This window comes from Poecilia formosa, unplaced genomic scaffold (genome assembly GCF_000485575.1).
Source record: "Poecilia formosa unplaced genomic scaffold, Poecilia_formosa-5.1.2 Scaffold26, whole genome shotgun sequence".
Taxonomy (NCBI): Eukaryota; Metazoa; Chordata; class Actinopteri; order Cyprinodontiformes; family Poeciliidae; genus Poecilia; species Poecilia formosa.
The window spans coordinates 564203-580810 of record NW_006799965.1 but is presented as its reverse complement, the minus strand read 5'-3'; the positions used below and the strand labels follow the sequence as shown (position 1 = coordinate 580810).

General features: G+C 37.5%; 3 protein-coding genes across 5 annotated transcripts in view; all 3 read left to right on the top strand.

Moving 5' to 3' along the window:
• Positions 1-115: 115 nt before the first annotated feature.
• LOC103135505 (myb-like protein X) lies at positions 116-7168 on the top strand. The gene is made up of 9 exons (XM_016669541.1): positions 116-125; positions 1404-1487; positions 3841-3893; positions 3994-4067; positions 4161-4225; positions 4305-4467; positions 5023-6414; positions 6490-6590; positions 6707-7168. The coding sequence occupies exons 7-9, from the start codon at positions 5040-5042 to the stop codon at positions 6734-6736; spliced, it is 1506 nt and encodes a 501-aa protein (XP_016525027.1). The 5' UTR covers positions 116-125; positions 1404-1487; positions 3841-3893; positions 3994-4067; positions 4161-4225; positions 4305-4467; positions 5023-5039; the 3' UTR covers positions 6737-7168.
• Positions 7169-7701: 533 nt separating this feature from the next.
• On the top strand, positions 7702-14008 carry tmco6 (transmembrane and coiled-coil domains 6). 2 transcript variants are annotated; one of them, XM_007548270.2, is made up of 13 exons: positions 7702-7927; positions 8872-8972; positions 9051-9163; positions 9392-9575; positions 9661-9765; positions 10875-10966; positions 11075-11191; positions 11307-11421; positions 11736-11916; positions 12944-13038; positions 13129-13296; positions 13379-13503; positions 13586-14008. In XM_007548270.2, coding segments are annotated over exons 1-13 (1488 nt in total). In that variant the 5' UTR covers positions 7702-7836; the 3' UTR covers positions 13587-14008. The 2 variants fall into 2 exon arrangements, with proteins under 2 accessions (XP_007548332.1, XP_007548331.1); XM_007548269.2 differs by having other exon boundaries at positions 11304-11421.
• Positions 14009-15853: 1845 nt separating this feature from the next.
• The window catches only part of LOC103135502 (membrane-spanning 4-domains subfamily A member 4D-like), a 5107-nt gene continuing 4352 nt past the window's right edge, over positions 15854-16608 (top strand). Inside the window, exons 1-3 of one of the 2 annotated variants that reach the window (XM_016669574.1) lie at positions 15854-15963; positions 16137-16299; positions 16397-16510. In XM_016669574.1, coding sequence (XP_016525060.1) covers positions 16165-16299; positions 16397-16510 — 249 coding nt within the window. In that variant the 5' untranslated portion in view covers positions 15854-15963; positions 16137-16164. Of the gene's footprint in view, positions 15964-16068; positions 16300-16396; positions 16511-16608 lie in introns of both variants that reach the window. The other variant, XM_007548267.2, reaches the window with a different exon arrangement.

Sequence of the window (16608 nt, the reverse complement as noted above, 5' to 3'; positions counted from 1 at the left end):
ACACCTGAGAGAGAGGAGACCAGCTTTCCCGGCAGCTCTCTGATTGGATTGTTTGATTGGGTGGTTTGTTGATTGTCTGGCTCAGGAGTAGGAGATTGTTTTTCTTTTTAGCAAGAGCAGAAAAGGTGAGCAAAGCTGAAAATGTACCTATAGAATAATAAGAGTAAGCTTATTTTTAGCTTGTGAGATGATATTGTAATCTGTTCTTGAACAAACTCATGCATGTGCTTCACTTTTCTCTTTTTTTCCAAGACTTGAAAACTACTCCAGGTGGCATTAATCAGTCTGTGGACTTGACCTCAGTCTCCCCTGAGAGCTTGACATTAGCTTCAAAATGTTTTTATTGTTAATTTTGCAATGTACTCTCCTCTGAAAAGTGAGTAATTGGTTATGAAAAGTAAATTATTTTTTTGTTTTCCTATTAGCCAGCTAACTGGATGTGGCAACAAACTCCTCTGACTTCAAATGTGCAGACAACACACACATCATAAATATGTTGATACAATTCTTTTATAAACTCTGATGCACCTTTTTGAAATTATTTTTGCCTTGTTACTGCAATGCTCTCTTTCAGAAAGATTGATTTTTATGTTTACAATTTTCCAGAATCAAAGTACCAATGTTTTTTTTAACCAAAGTTGATTACTTTTTCAGCCAAGAGAGAAAGCTGACGAGACCCAAATCAGCAGTCAAAGGAGTTATGAATAGTAAATGTTTAGGGTTTGACCAAGCTGGCTCCTTCTCCAGGCCCATAATTTGGATGTTCTGTGGTGGTACCCTTCTATTGAATTTCTCACTCTGTCCCAAACTTTCCCTCAGATGTAAGAGCATCCCTCCATTGTCTACCAGCTATCCTTGCAGAATCGTGGCGAGGCTGGGAACTATGTTTTGAGCAGTCACTGGCCGAAAATCAGGATACACCCTGGAGAGGACAAAGGCCAGCAGTAAAACACACAGCCATGCAGGCACAGACCAAACAGCAGTGTTCTGGTGCTTCATAAACACGGATTGAAGATTGTTTAAAATTGATTAAAAAAATAACAACTTGTGTTAGAGTTTTCTGAATTATTCAGATAATTCAGTTTTTATCTGAATTTGAAATAAATTTAAAACACATTAATTCTGATCTAAACTTAAAGCAATTTGGTTTCCTTTAAAAATGTGGTTGAATAATCCGTGAAATAATAGAAACTGAAAGGAGGAAGCGCCGACACCATGAACTACATCTCCCATCATGCACTGCAGCGGGAAATACATCCTGCATCAGAGTTCAACATGCGGGTTTCAGTTTGAACGAGTCCGTGTACCATGTGGCTAGTTTTAACGACAAAATCCTCATTTTGTATCTTTCTGTTTGTTTGTCCGTTTTCGCTTTGATCATGTCCGTGATCGCATCACAACAGGAGCTGAACCAGCTCATCTACCGCCATTTGAAGGAGCATGGTTTCCTTTCAGCTGCAGAGGAGCTTCAGAGGCACAGCCCACAGGTCAACACAGTGCACACAGACACACTGTTACGTAGATTACTAACGTTATTATTATTTATTTTGCAAAAATGCGCCAAACTCTGCAAAAATGCTGCGCACTTATGAAACACTAATCATAAGCTGACCAGTGAGTTTATTTTGTCTTTTGGTGCTTTGCACTGACAAAACTTATGTCGGTTCAAACTTAGCCCTCCGATATTTCAGAACAAATAGTTACTTGGATTAAAAAAAATGCTTTCTTGCATTTTCTTTAGCAGTTATTGTAGTAATGTCTTACCAGTTCAACAACACCAGTTCACAAAAACTGTATATCATCAGTTGTGTAAATGTAGCCTATTGGGTGTTCTGCAATGTCCATGGGGTATTCTGTTCAAAGAAAATTTACTGTGATTTGCATGACCGTGTATGTGATCCACTGCAGCTTCTTCCTGTGGAAAGAAGGAAAATGATCACTTTTTAAGATAAAAAAAAAAAACCCGTGAACCTGTAAATTTAACTTATTCAAAATGAAAAGCTCTTTTTAAAAGAATGGTTCTCGCTAAACAGTTTCATCCCAAAAAAGTGTTTACTTTTGTATTAAGAACCTAAAACTATTTGTCATTCAGGTGCTATGGAGTATGAAGTTGCTTAAAAGAAATAAGATAAATTACAGCGAGTTGAAAGTCGTTCTTAAAAACAAATTTTCATGAAGACTTAAGTTTTTAAAAGTACCTTTTATCCGATATTTTTCTTCTGATAGAAGTGTACTTACAGTTGTGCAAGACATGGGAGCAAAGAAACTCCTTCATATAATCTGGTTTCAATCAGATCTGTACTGTGTACATTTCTGGGCTGCCTCCTACTATTGTTAAATAGCTGNAATAGTTACTTGGATTAAAAAAAATGCTTTCTTGCATTTTCTTTAGCAGTTATTGTAGTAATGTCTTACCAGTTCAACAACACCAGTTCACAAAAACCTATATATTATCAGTTGTGTAAATGTAGCCTATTGGGTGTTCTGCAATGTCCATGGGGTATTCTGTTCAAAGAAAATTTACTGTGATTTGCATGACCGTGTATGTGATCCACTGCAGCTTCTTCCTGTGGAAAGAAGGAAAATGATCACTTTTTAAGATAAAAAAAAAAAACCCGTGAACCTGTAAATTTAACTTATTCAAAATGAAAAGCTCTTTTTAAAAGAATGGTTCTCGCTAAACAGTTTCATCCCAAAAAAGTGTTTACTTTTGTATTAAGAACCTAAAACTATTTGTCATTCAGGTGCTATGGAGTATGAAGTTGCTTAAAAGAAATAAGATAAATTACAGCGAGTTGAAAGTCGTTCTTAAAAACAAATTTTCATGAAGACTTAAGTTTTTAAAAGTACCTTTTATTCAATATTTTTCTTCTGATAAAAGTACTTACACTTGTGCAAGACATGGGAGCAAAGAAACTCCTTCATATAATCTGGTTTCAATCAGATCTGTACTGTGTACATTTCTGGGCTGCCTCCTACTATTGTTAAATAGCTGTGTGCATTTACAATCAAGTTATTGGCATACAGCGCCTGACCCTAATTTTTGGTACCCCAGGAAAATATATTTGTAAATGTATTTGTTGTTGGAATGGCATAATCACACACTAAAATAACAACGCTGCAGTTGTGAAGAGTTTTTTACCGTCATCAACTTTCTCGTTAAGGAAACTTTGTGTTCTTGTTCAGCTCTTTTGTTCAGAATTTATAATTCATGATTACTCTGACCATTGACATTGAAAATCTGAGATGAGCAGCTATTTTTCTATTTCCTGACTTTCAAGCACATGCCTCGCTTGAATGACATGTTATTTTCTCTTTGTCATGTTGAGAAATATTCATCCATTACCCAGAAAGAATGGAAATTGTGAGTTATTTCCCAGACAATCTGATGAACTTAAAAAGCAAATGAGCAACAAAAAAACGTAACAAATGTGCCAGTGAAGGTAAAGCTCATACCAAAACTGAGAATGTGTCATTTAAAAGACCACAATCAAAATATATTGGCACAATGTCTGTCATGATTGGTTTCTGTTGTGAGCAATGAGATTTAAAAAATAAATAAATAAAGATTTCTTAGTTATTTGAGATCTTCTAGTATTGGTTTCAAATTTTAATCTATTAAATACAGTAAAGCCAATTTTTAAAGATTAATTTTGTCAAAATGTAGATGCATTGAGCCTGTGGGGGTTTATAATATTACATATAAGTAATGTATTAAGAAAACAGAGTACTGGAAGAACTGCTTTTATTTAAATGATACCAAGTTTGAAATACAGTGTGCTCAACTAAAATTTTGATGTTTTAACTTTGTTTTTTTTTTTGTTTTTTTATTTCCTACAGGGGGACTCAAACCCATCAGTCTCTTTATTAGACATCTACAAATCATGGTTAAAGTGAGCCTTTTTTTTTTTTATCAAATTAACAGAACGACTATCTCTAGGGATTTTTCCCTGCTTTGACATGAACTCAAACTGTTGTTTTTACTCCTGACAGGGATTCAAAAAAGAAAAGGCGTCGGAAATCAGAAAAATGCTCGAAATCAGGAGAAGGAAAGACTCCCTCTAAAGGTGCAGCTTTTATTTTTCTCTCTTACTGGCATTCATATTTTGGAAATTAATGTGGCTCCTTTTGAACGTATTTTGTCTGCTTGTCGTTTTAAGCCAAGGCTGCCTCACCAAGGAAGAAGACGGATAAACCAGCTAAAATCCCAGCTTCGCCAAAGAAGGTAAACCTTTCATCTCCTCCTGTGCCACCTCTTCAATATTTTCAATCAGTATTTATTTTATTTTTTTTTTATTTTTTAGTCTGTTCCAGCAAAAAGAAAAAAAAGCGACGAAAAGCCAAGTCAAAGTGTTAAAGCAAAGAAATCTAAGCCTAACCCAACGGAGAAAGCCGCCAGTGACGGATCAGACTCTGACAGCAGTCTGGACATAGAGAAGTGGAAGAAAGTACTGGACCAGTTGACAGGTGGGAGAGTGTTTGTGAAGTTTAGTACGTTTTGGCTATGCCAATATTCTTGCTGTGCGCTGTGCAAAAGTATTCCTACCTGGTAAAATGTTTTACACTTTGTCACGTCACATCCACAAACTTCATTTTAACCAATTTGTGAAATGGGAGGAATGAAATTGTTTACAAGTAAGAATCTGAAAAGTGTGGCATGCATTTATGGTCAGCCTTCCTGAGTCAATACATTGTAGAAGTACAACTTGTGGTGATTACAACTGTAGATTTCATTTGGGTGCGTTACTACCAGCTTTGAGCATCTGGAAATGAGTTTATCAGATTCTTTTCTGCAAAATAACTCAACTGCAGTCAGATTGGACGCGGAGCACAGGTGTGGACTTTGCCTGAGCCGTTTGAAGACATGATTGCGTGCGTGTGTGACTCAATCTTGTGTCATAAAATGTCAAAAAATATATTAAAGTTTGTGGTTGTAACACAACAAAATCTGAAAAAGTAAATTCAACTCCCGCTTGGTGTTTGAATCATTCAGCCAAATTTCTGTTTGCTGTGTCTCTGCAGAGGCCGACATTGCCAAGATGGAGACCATCAACGCTCTGACCTCTGAATCGCAACCCAAGAAAAAGAGAGCCAGAAAGCCGCAAGCCAAACCTCTGTCCAAAGCCGACGCTCCCGTCCAGCAGAATGGTGAGACAACTGGACAGGATGAACAGGGCAATGAGAAAGTTGAGACACAAACGCCGACAAAGAAGAACGCAGCAAAAAGGAGCAAGAAAGAAAATCCAGAGCCGGTGTCCTCCCCGAGCAAGCAGAGTCCAACTAAAAGAGTAAAAAGTGAAGAGGACAAGCAGGTTTCATCCGAACTTCCTGAGAAAGATGAAAAACAAACACAATTACAAGAAACATCGGTCCCTGTGAATGCCAAAGATGAAATGGCACATGAAACCAAGAAAAAGAAGAAGAAGAAAAAGAAAGAAAAGGAGGAAAATGGAGACCGGACAGAGAGGAGTGAAAATGAGACAAATAGTGATGGAAAAGACAGGACACAAAAGAAGAGGAGTGAAATCACCGAGCAGGAGGATGCTGGTAAGACAGAGGGAGCAAGGAGAACGACTAAAGAAGGACAGATGGAAGAGAGAGGCAGTGACAATGAGAACATTTCTGAGTTAAGCTTACAGAAAAAGAAAGCAAAAAAGAGGGAAAAAGACAAATCCAGCAGCGAGGAAGGTTTAGCTCAAATAGACACGAAAATGATGGTTGTTGGTGAAGAAAATTCCAAACAACCAGATAAAAAAACAAAACCAAAGAAAAAGAAAGAAAAGAACAATATGGAGGGTAATTTAGAACATATAAGTGTGGAGGAGGAAGAAAGCGGTGAGCAAAACATTGAAGAAATAGAGAATGCTAAGGAAATGGTAATGAACGAGAAAACCAGAAGTGAGGAATATTCAGCTGAAATGCATAAAAAAGAAAAGAAGAAGAAGAAAAAGGTGCTTTACAATGAAGGGAGTTCAGAACTGGTAGAAGAAGATTTGAAAGCAAATCCAGAGCAAATCATAACGAGTACAGATGAAGCTGGAGGCGACAAGAAAGGCGAGCAAAACGATCAGGGAAAGAAAGCAAAGAAAAGGAAAGACAAAAGCCTTGTGGAGGAAAATTTAGAGCATGAAACTGTGGCAGTAGAAGAACATGTTGAAGACGAATACAACTCAGAGCAAATGAGTGGGAAAAAGAAATCAAAGAAGAAGAAAAGAGAGTCTCTTGGCTGCAAAGAATTCCCAGAGGAAGTAGCTCAAGAAAAAAAAGCGAAAAAGAAGAATGAGAAGTCTGATGAAAATGATTCAGTCGAAGAAGAGAAGCCAAAAGACGACGATGATCATACGAACAATAAATCTACATTGGAGACAGACGAGGGGAGTCTGGAAATCACAAGTCCTCTGAAAAGAAAGAAAAGTGAGTCACAAGCAGAATGCGATTATGGCAGTGCGCAGTTTCAGTTTGTTTACCTTCATCTTCATTTTCTTTCAGAGAAAAACAAATTAAAATCAGACGAGGCTCCAGAGGAAGCTGAAATTTCTACGCAAAACGCCTCCACAACACAATCTAACTCAGCTGACGTCCACAAAAAGGTACTAAAAACACTCGAGATTAGCAGATTAATGAACTCTAAAATGGTCAGTTTCTTTACTGTTCAATCATACATGTAGAGTAACTGTAACTAACCCCTGATGTTAATCTTCCACAGAAAAAGAAAAACAAGAGGACAGAGTTGTGAGAAGAATCGACTCCTTAACCCAGTAGAGGCTCAGAGTGAAGCTACGCATCATTTCTAACCAGAACTACATGGGTTAAAAAGTCAGCATAAAAAAACTTGTAAATAAAATGGACATTTTAATTTTGGTACCATTTGTACTTTTTACCACGTGAAGGTGTGTTTTTACTACATGTCATGTTTTGTGTCCGATCTTTCACCTGGGAGACTTCTACATTAAATTTCTGATCAGAGTTAACTTCATATGTTAGTTCAAGGACTGCAATTAAAAAAAAAATAAAAAGTGTCCCTGTACATTTTTGCTCATCTGTTGATATTTATTCACTCCTCCACCACTAGGATTCATCCTAGTGGCCAAGAAAACATCTCTCAACTATTTTTTTACCATGTTTGTATTCATAAAAATTTTAACTGTTTAGTGTTTAGGGTATTTTTGAAAACTTTATCTTAAAAGTTTATTTTGTTGTAGGTTTTGGTGTACGTTGCACATAAATGTTTTAATACAAAATAAATATAGTTTTGTATTAGACTGTACTCATCTTCCTTCTGGTGTCCCATGTAGAACATGCACATGGTAAATAGTTTTAACATTTATTTTTCTACAGTATATGTGGAAATTATCCTGTATTTGGTTCTGGTATGTCAAGAATATTGTATAAATTTGTGACTGTGTGCTTGTTCCTCTGCCAAAGGCCCTGGGAACTGAAAATATGTCATTGGATTTTTAGCCACAAAATGATCATGCTTTCTCAAATCACATGTTCCCCTTGTGTGTTAAAAGATTACTTTTATACAATAAAAATTACTCTTTTACATAAGATTGGTCTTTTTCCCCTTTTTTTTATTTGCCATTGGTGTCAACAAATGTATCTCCATACTGTAGCAGCTTCAAAAATGTTAAAAAAATTCAAGCGTTGCATTATGTGCGTCCGCTAGGCGGCGATGCAGCCCGTAAAGGGAGGTGAAACGACAGCAGCAAGCAAGAGTCCCGGATGTCATGACTGCCATGGTTACAGTTCCTGGTTACACCGATATGAACTGAGCATCTGACGGAAAGTTTGTTTTTGTAGTTTTATACTAAACTGCGTTTTGCTGCCTCTGAAATGTGGAGATTAAACAAAGTTCGCCACAAAGCTGGTGGGCATGCTAACAGCCTGGAGGAGCTCAGGACGAAGAGGAGAGAAAAAGAAAGAGGTAAGACTTTTGGTAGTGGGTAACCCAGCTGTCAGTGGGTGTACGGAAAACTCAGTATACCCAAACTTATTTAGTTTGATTTAAGAAGGAAAGCCACTACACCTAACAAACTGACCGTCTGCAGGTTTAGCCACCTTATTAATGGAGATGTTTGGAAAGTTTGCTGATCTCCGGAGGCTATAAAATGCCAGGAAGGAAATTCATCAGAAGCATTAAAGATGACTCGTGTTATCATAATTATGTCATTAACACAAATGCGTTTCTACAGTTCTTCATAAAAGACAACACCCCTTTAACATGGTGTTTCCATGCATCTTCAGTCTTGTGTATCTCACTGTTTTGTTTTTATTGACGACTGTTGCGTCAATAAAAACAAAAGCGATGTGCTCCCTTCTTGTGTGGTACTTAATAACTAAAGATTGATTGACCTGAGGATGGTTTGAAGCAATTTTCAAACGAGTCCATAATTCCACAGTGGGAAAAGTTGCTTACAAGTAGCAACATTTGAACAATTGCTAATTTTGCCACTCCAAGTAAACAACATCCCACCAATATCAAAGCAATGTTGAGAAATGACAAAAAGCCTAAGAGTTCAATTTCAGGCTCTGTATGGCTTAGTTATCTCTTGCACCTTGCAATAGTCGAAGTTACTATGATACTGTGAAAGATAAATATTGTCACAAACTGGCCACTACACTGGACAAAAATCCTAAACGCAGCAGCAAAGGTACAAGATAAGTGCTGAACAGAAAATAATGAAGGTGTTGCAGTGGCTTAGTCAAAGTCCGAACATGAACTTTATTAAAAATGTTGTGAAGCTAAATGTTTTTTAGCTTTTGTTTTAATTCATGTAAAATGTGGTACGAATCTGAAAACTGATAGGCTACTCCCAAATAATTGAGTTTTAAAGCATTGTGGGGGTCTTATTGTCCTTTCTGCTTCAGCACTGAGGCAAGCCCGCAGAGACAGACAGCTTGTGAGCAAGAGGCTCCTTCTTAATGAAGATGAAGAACAGGACACCATGGAGGTTGCACCTGGGGAACAGGTAAGTTTCGTTAGCTCTGATTGATAATTTGCCCTTAGTTTGACAATATAAGGATATACAGATTTTCGTTCTCCCCAGGATGTGGTCACCTTGTTCCAAATACTTCAGCATGGCGGCACGGAAAAAGAGGCCTTCTTAAGACCCTTGAGTAAAGCTCTGCGTAACCCATCAGCTCAACTCACCTTCATCAAGTATGTTTTTAACATCCATCACCATAAAAAGTGAATTCAGTCAATTTCACCTCTGATAAACTGTGTGTGTGTGTGTGTGTGTGTGTGTGTGTGTGTGTGCGTGTGTGTGTGTGTGTGTGTGTGTGTGTGTGTGTGTCCCATCAGGCTGGAGAACAGCATGCACCTGCTGGTCNTGTGTGTGTGTGTGTGTGTGTGTGTGTGTGTGTGTGTGTGGACGTGTCCCATCAGGCTGGAGAACAGCATGCACCTGCTGGTCGGCCTCCTCACCGGCTCTGACGCTCGCTGCCGTCTGCAGGCTGTTCGCTGTCTTCATGAGCTCTCTCACTCCCCCCACACCAGCGTCGCGTCCGCCTGTCTGCCCGCTACTCCCTATCTGCTCACATACCTGTCAGGCCAGAGCACCAAGTTCACAGTGGGTCTTCACATGTTCCTTGTTAGTAGCATCATGTTATTAAAGAGACAGTGTCTAGAGTTTCTGCACGATTCTGTCTGCACAGGAGCTGTGTCTGTACACACTGGGGAATATATGCCCGGACAGCGAGAGGGTAAAAGAGAGGCTTCTGGCTCAGGGAATCATCCCAGCACTGGCCGGCTGCATACAGGTGAGCTACAAATAGTGATGGAAAAGTAACTGGATCTGGAGTAATTTCTGTTTATATATTTGTGCAAAAACCTTTAAGAGCATCAAACCACATTTGGGGAAAAAAAACAAAAAAACAATATGAAAAAACCTGTTTGTGTTTGAACCAGAAATGACGTGCAAAAAAATCTCAAAAGAGCTTTACAAATACATTATTTTGAAATTGATAGATATTGCTTTGTATCAACAATTATTCAGTTGTTCGTTAGATTTTGCATCAGTGAAATAATTAGAGAGTTTGGAAAAGTCTGGAACTTGCTTTTATCATTTAATTTTCCAAGTCTGGATAAGTGAGGCAAAATGTACTTTCCTTAAAAATTTGCTTAAAGAAGAAAATTCTTCCTGGGATTACATACTGAGTTATATCCATTATTTTTTTTCTTTACATATTGTTTTTTCTGTAAATTATCCTTCATTCATTTTTCTTCTTAGTTGTATGATTTGCAAATTAATTTAAAAACAGTATTTTTTTTATCTAATAAAGAAGAAAATAAGTTTTCAAAACCCTCTAAAAGTAATAATAATAATGTGGGGTTTTTTCAAACAGATTTCAAGTGTAAAAAAAAATGCAGTTTGAGCTTTAAAGAATAAGCATTTAGAGTTTGGTAATTTAGTCTAGAGTAGACAAACAGAAGTGTTATATACACTGCTCAAAAAAATAAAGGGAACACTCAAATAACACATCCTAGATTTGAATGAATGAAATATTCTCATTGAATACTTTGTTCTGTACAAAGTTGAATGTGCTGACAACAAAATCACACAAAAATCATCAATGGAAATCAAATTTATTAACCAATGGAGGCCTGGATTTGGAGCCACACACAAAATTAAAGTGAAATGTTCCCTTTATTTTTTTGAGCAGTATATATTTTTAATGTTGCCATAAATAAACCAGTTTTCTTTGCCAAACTGATGAATTACGCTATTTCAAATTTGATAGAGAAATGTTTAAATATTTAAAGGCCTGTAAAATCTCTGAAATTCAAATTGTGGAAAAAGCCACACGTGAAATTTCGAGATGGAAAATGTGTAAATTAAAAAAAAGTCTGTTTTCATTTGACATTTCAGAACCACAGACATAACCTGGCAGTGGTGGAAGCTGCAGGCTTCGCCCTCTTTCAGCTTCTGCAGAGCAATGACGCAGCGCAGAAAGTTATCCCGTCAGTACGCTCAAGGCATCACTTTCCTCTTGGAAAATTACAAGTTCTGAACAACATTACTCTTTAACACATCTGTTAGAGCTGAGTAGTTTTACTGTGTGCATGCAGGACAGTCCTGGCCTCCAGCTTACCTTCACAGCTGCTATCAGTTCTGACCCCTGACCCTGATTTTGGTCTGGCTCCAGCTATCGAGTGTGCATGGTGTCTGCACTCCCTCACATCCAGGTGAAAGCTTTGATATTCAGACACTGTTTTTTTGTTTGTGTTTTTATCTTTGCACATTTGTTTTTACTTGTGGTAATATTTGTTTTCTATCTTTTCTCAAACTTGCATTTAGCAGCTCTGAGGATCACAGAGAGCTGTTGGCGCAAGGGGCCTTGAGGCAGTGCTGTTCCTTGTTAGTGTCGCTAGGTGGTGCTGTGGCTGACGGAAACACTGACCAAGGCTTGGAGCTGGTGTGTAAATTCTTACTTTTAGGCTTTTATGCTGTCACTTGTCACTTTATACTGGATCCTTTTAATGTTAATTTTTTCCTTTTGTCCTATTGTACTATAATTTTTTTTATTATTTGAAATCTTTCTCAGGACAAACTGGACATCACTGTTAGTTTAATTGAAAAAGTGCATCATATTCTTTCTTGCATGTCAGTTAAGAAACAGATTTAAAGTAGCCTTTTTGGTAATTGGTGAACTTTTGTTTTTATTTCTAATACTCAAATGTATCCAAGTTTGTCCTGTTATAACTGATGAGTCAAAAATATCCTTTGTAGCTTGTGTGTCCCCTGCTGAGGTGCGTTGGAAACCTCCTGTCGCCCTGCCCTGCTGAAGCTCTCCACTCTCAGCTGGGTGGTGTTGATCTGGTGGCGCCGCTGTGTGAACTTGTTGTTGCCCTCCTCCACACTCTGCCAGCCCTTGCCAAAGAGACAGCCTGGGTCCTCAACAACCTCACAGGTATGAGCCGTCTCCGAGCTCTCTCAGATAAAGTTGTGGAGAACTTTAAAGCATGGGTTGGCTATTTAACTTTTTTTCTAAGCTTTTATCATCTCTGGGAGCATTGTTTATTTAATCGTCTCCAAAAATGGAAGGAGAATAGCCCAACTGTGATCCTTTCAAGACATGGTCATCCTCGTAAAATGAGAACGTTAGAGAGGCAGTCAGATGTGTAAAGGAGCTGCCGAGCGCCACAGATCACGTGGGAGAGTCTGTTGACATGACAACTATTAATTGTGCACACCACAAATCTGGCCTTTACGAGAGTGTGGAAAGAAGAAGAAATCTGTTATTTAAAAAGCCACAGAGTTCAGTATTCAGTTTGACACAAAAAATAACACTAACCCCTTGTATCATCCTGAATGTACCATCCCCAATGTAGGAACATGAGGGTGTCGACATCATGCGGTGAGGAAATTTTCATCACGAGGGACAGGAGTCATGGTCGAGGTCCACAGCTGTCCTTAAAATTGATTAGATATATTATTTGCGATATAACTTACTAAGCTTTGCACAAAAGCAACTTTTTGCAATTGCATTATTTTACACAAAATTAATTATTCTTATCATGCATGCCACACTTTACAGATTTTTAATTGTATAAACAAAAAGGAAAAAAGATATGCATCTGTCATTGTGATGTTTTGTTCCTTAGTTATTTAGTTAAAATCTATATGAAATACATTGGAACTTGAGGTTGTAATGTGACAAAATGTGTAAAGCCTTTGCGAGAACAGTAGACTAAGCAAAAAAAACGACATATTTCCTAAGATCTAAGCAGCCGGAAATATCCAGGCGGCGGCGGTTGTTGTGAAATAGAAGAAATGTGTCCTATCATCCTTTACACATCTGAATGTATTTAATCACTTGCAATGTTGCTAACAGTTTATCAAGAAACTACTAGAAATGTTTGGAATAAATCAGAAGCATCAAATCCTTTAGTTGCTGGTCGATTTTAATCTGTGTGTTTCTCGCCTCTCTGTTCCAGCCCACTCCACAGAATCTTGTTCTGCTCTCTTAACTTTAAACTTGGTGCCGAGACTGTTGGAGCTTCTTCCTTTTTCTCAAGGCATTAATACTATGGTCAGCAAAAACTAAAGCCTTCAGCTGATATTTATTTTACCTTCTCCTTCTTGTCCAACACATAACAGACGTTGTTTGTGTTACATTTAGGTTCTAAGGGTTTTAGCAAACGTTGCCCATAAGAAAAAGGAGTTCTGCGTCCGGCTGGCGGAGCTTGGACTGCTGTCTGCCCTCACTGCTACTCTAAAAATGGCCGACCAAAACGTGGTGACTCTGAGTCTGGAGGTCCTGTTCATGATAATCGTTAGCTGTCCGCAGGTATGCAGGGCCTAATAAAATGCCAAAACATTTCGCTTTTGCTAAGCTGCTGTAACAGTGTTTGGCCTGTTATTACCTCCAGATGGCAGAGCAGTTTGTCAGCCAAGGTGGGCTTTCAGTTCTAGAAGCAATTCAGTACAACAGCGATGGAGAGGTGAGGCGAAGGGCAACATACCTCCTGGAGCAGCACATACTCACCGAAAAATAGTATGAAATAACCTTTATTTACTTTGACTTGCTTGTGTTTGTTGGGGTTACATCATAACAATATAAGCTTTTTGTGTTGTAGGTGGAAAACGTTACTGGTTCAACCCGACCCAATCCCAGGACAACTGAAAGAAAAGGAAGGATGTTGAGTGATTTGTCTTAACAAGTTGTCTTGTTTTATATTCTACAGCCTCTACAATGTTATCAAATGGTTACACTTACTTTTTAAGTGTAGATTTTTAATATTTATGTGTTTTTTTTCTAAATAATGAATTGTACACGTTTATTTTTTTGCTCTGCACAATTTGTCAAATCCATGAAGATTTGACAAAATCTGATACGTAGTTTATGAAATTAGCTTTTTCTACAATGTGTTTCTGTGCTGGTACAGCATACTCGGTGTAATGTATCTACATCCCCAGTTAGCAATGTACTAATGAATACATTTTCATATAATAAAGGTAATATATTTAAGTAAATTGTAATAAAAGTGAAACTAAACTTATTCTATTGATTTATTGCTCCCAAACTGATATGTTTTTATAATTTATATCTGTTCATTTTTGTTAACTGCGACTTACAGCAAATCTGGTTTCTCAAGATGTTACACAAGACCAACAATTTTTAATATAGATAATATAGAAATGTTTTGTGATGGTGATATCACTGTCTCCATGCTCATGGAGGAAAATGGCTGCTTGGACACTGTGGGCAGTCACTGACTCCCTCCACCAGGCAGCCAAGCCACAAAAGTGCATTATTGAAGAAAATTGAGTAGAAGGTAAAAGTGTGGTAGAAAGACGTGAGCAGACAACAGAGCTATAAAGAGCTTTGAGACGGTTTAATAAGCAAATAACTTGGAGGGAAATTCACACGGTGCATACGACACAAATCAGATCTTTAAGCGCCACCACACAGATGTCCAAGACGTCAGATACAACAGCACTGTTCCTTCTGTTTCGCCACTCCGGATTACAAAATGACATGAGCTGGCCAAAGGAGAAAAGGGATTGAACTGTTGAGTGACCTCAAGAAATTCCTGGAAAGCATTTTAATTGGCTCCCATTTTAAGTGATTTGTGAAAGGAGAAACTGCAAAAACTGAGGTTTAAGCACGTCATTAAGGACTTTTAAATTAGTTTCATGTGCATATCGATCTTTAATCTGACTGCAGTTTTATTTCATTTCGTAAAACCTTTGGTGTCAGCAAAATAAAAAAAATGACATTTTCAGGCAACAAAACAAATGATTTACATAGAGCAATAGTTTTCTCATGAGTAACGACTCCCTTTAGAGTTTCATAGTTTTAGTCTGTTAGCCCTTAGAGGAAAATACGTCAGAATTCCACTATTCCTCTTTTTATTCACAAGAGTTCCTTCTTGCAGTTTCACAAAAGAAAACTCTGTGTTACTGTCTGCATTGCTCTGATCTATAAGATAGTTTACGATCCTTTCCAGTAGCAGAAACCAGATATTAACATAAACTGTATAAAAATAAATGTAACTTTTTTCTCACTGTCTGACAGTGAGAAAAAAAACAGAATTATTTATATTTTCTAAATACCAGAAGGATGAGTAAGAAAACTGTGTATAAAGGCAATTTCTACATAAATCTGTAGGGCCCTTTAATTTCGTGTAGTGTGCATCAGATACCAATTTCAGAGCAATGAACCATGTACAATGTATCCATGTTTTCATGGAGAGCTCAAAAACATCGACTTCACATGTGAGTTATCTAAAAAAATAATTTGGGCTCAACTAAAATAATACCTCTGGGTTTTTGTTTGCCACTCGGGTAGTAAGCCATGTTATCCACATTAAAAATGACCCATGTTTACTGGATAAAAGCGTTAACAAGCTACGGTATAGTCAGAATATGTTACTTTTTTTTTGCCAACAGATAAACTTACAGTTAGTAATTTATTTGTTAGAGTAACTTGTGTTTTCCCTTTCATTCTTTCTTGATTTTATTTTGCAATCGTTTCTTTCTCTCCATTCAACCAAGCAGAATTTTTTTTTTCTTTTGGTGTACATATGTTTTTCTTCCCAGCTAAAAAAAAAGAAAAAAGAAAAAAAAAATCCACTGCAACTATCTGTTTGACAGCTTCGGTCTTGAATTAATATTTTAGTCACAAAATTAAGATACCATAGATTATCTGGCAATCACCATACTTTAATGTAACAAACATGTTGTTTTTAATCTCTCACGAAATAAAGTTTTTGTTTTATTTGTTTAAACCATGAAAAATATAAAGAAATTAAACTTAATTTATTTATTTATTGGGTTGTAGTTTTGATTGTTGTGGTCTTACATACTGTTCAGGCTTAGCAGTGAACGGCCCGAAGCCCCTCCTCTTGTTGGGGGGGGGAAGGAGAAATCAAATTTCTTGATTTCCTCTGGTGTCCAACAACAACATCCCCTTCCTGTCGTCTTGCGCACCACATCTTATATTGACCTCTTGGTGAGTTACTTCGTGTTTTGTATCACAATTAATGCATTCTTTGTGGCTGTTTATTACTGTTCTGTGCGCAGTAGGTGTCGTATTTCGTTTTCCTGCCTTTTACAGTACTTCCACGCTGGACGAGAATGTTACAAGACCCGGTACAACAAATCCTTGCTCTCTTTCCGCTACAGTACGACGCAGTTGTGTAACAGCTTGGCAATGGAGGAGGAAACCGAGTCAACTGTGATGGAGAGACCAACAGGAGAAAATGAGAATCAGAAGATAGATGAGAGCCTGTTGTTGTCCAGCAAACCTCTGCACCGTTTTGTCCGAAAACAACCCAGAAGCTTTGGGGTAAATTCATCTCGTCGTGAAGAAACAGGGAGTGGGTGTAAATTCATGTACAACTGTGCACACTGACTGAATATTTGTTTTGGATTTTTTTTTTCAGATTGTGATTCTGATGTTTGGTTGCGCTGAGGTTGTGATGGGATTTGTGATGGTTGGCAATGACCTGGGTACCTCACTCAGAATATTATATATTCCCTTCTGGCAAGGAACTCTGGTGCGTATGTTTTTAAATGCTAAAACTCAAGAGCAAACCTTGTTTATACAACATTCACACAAAAAAAACATAATAATATATATAAAAAATAAAAAAAA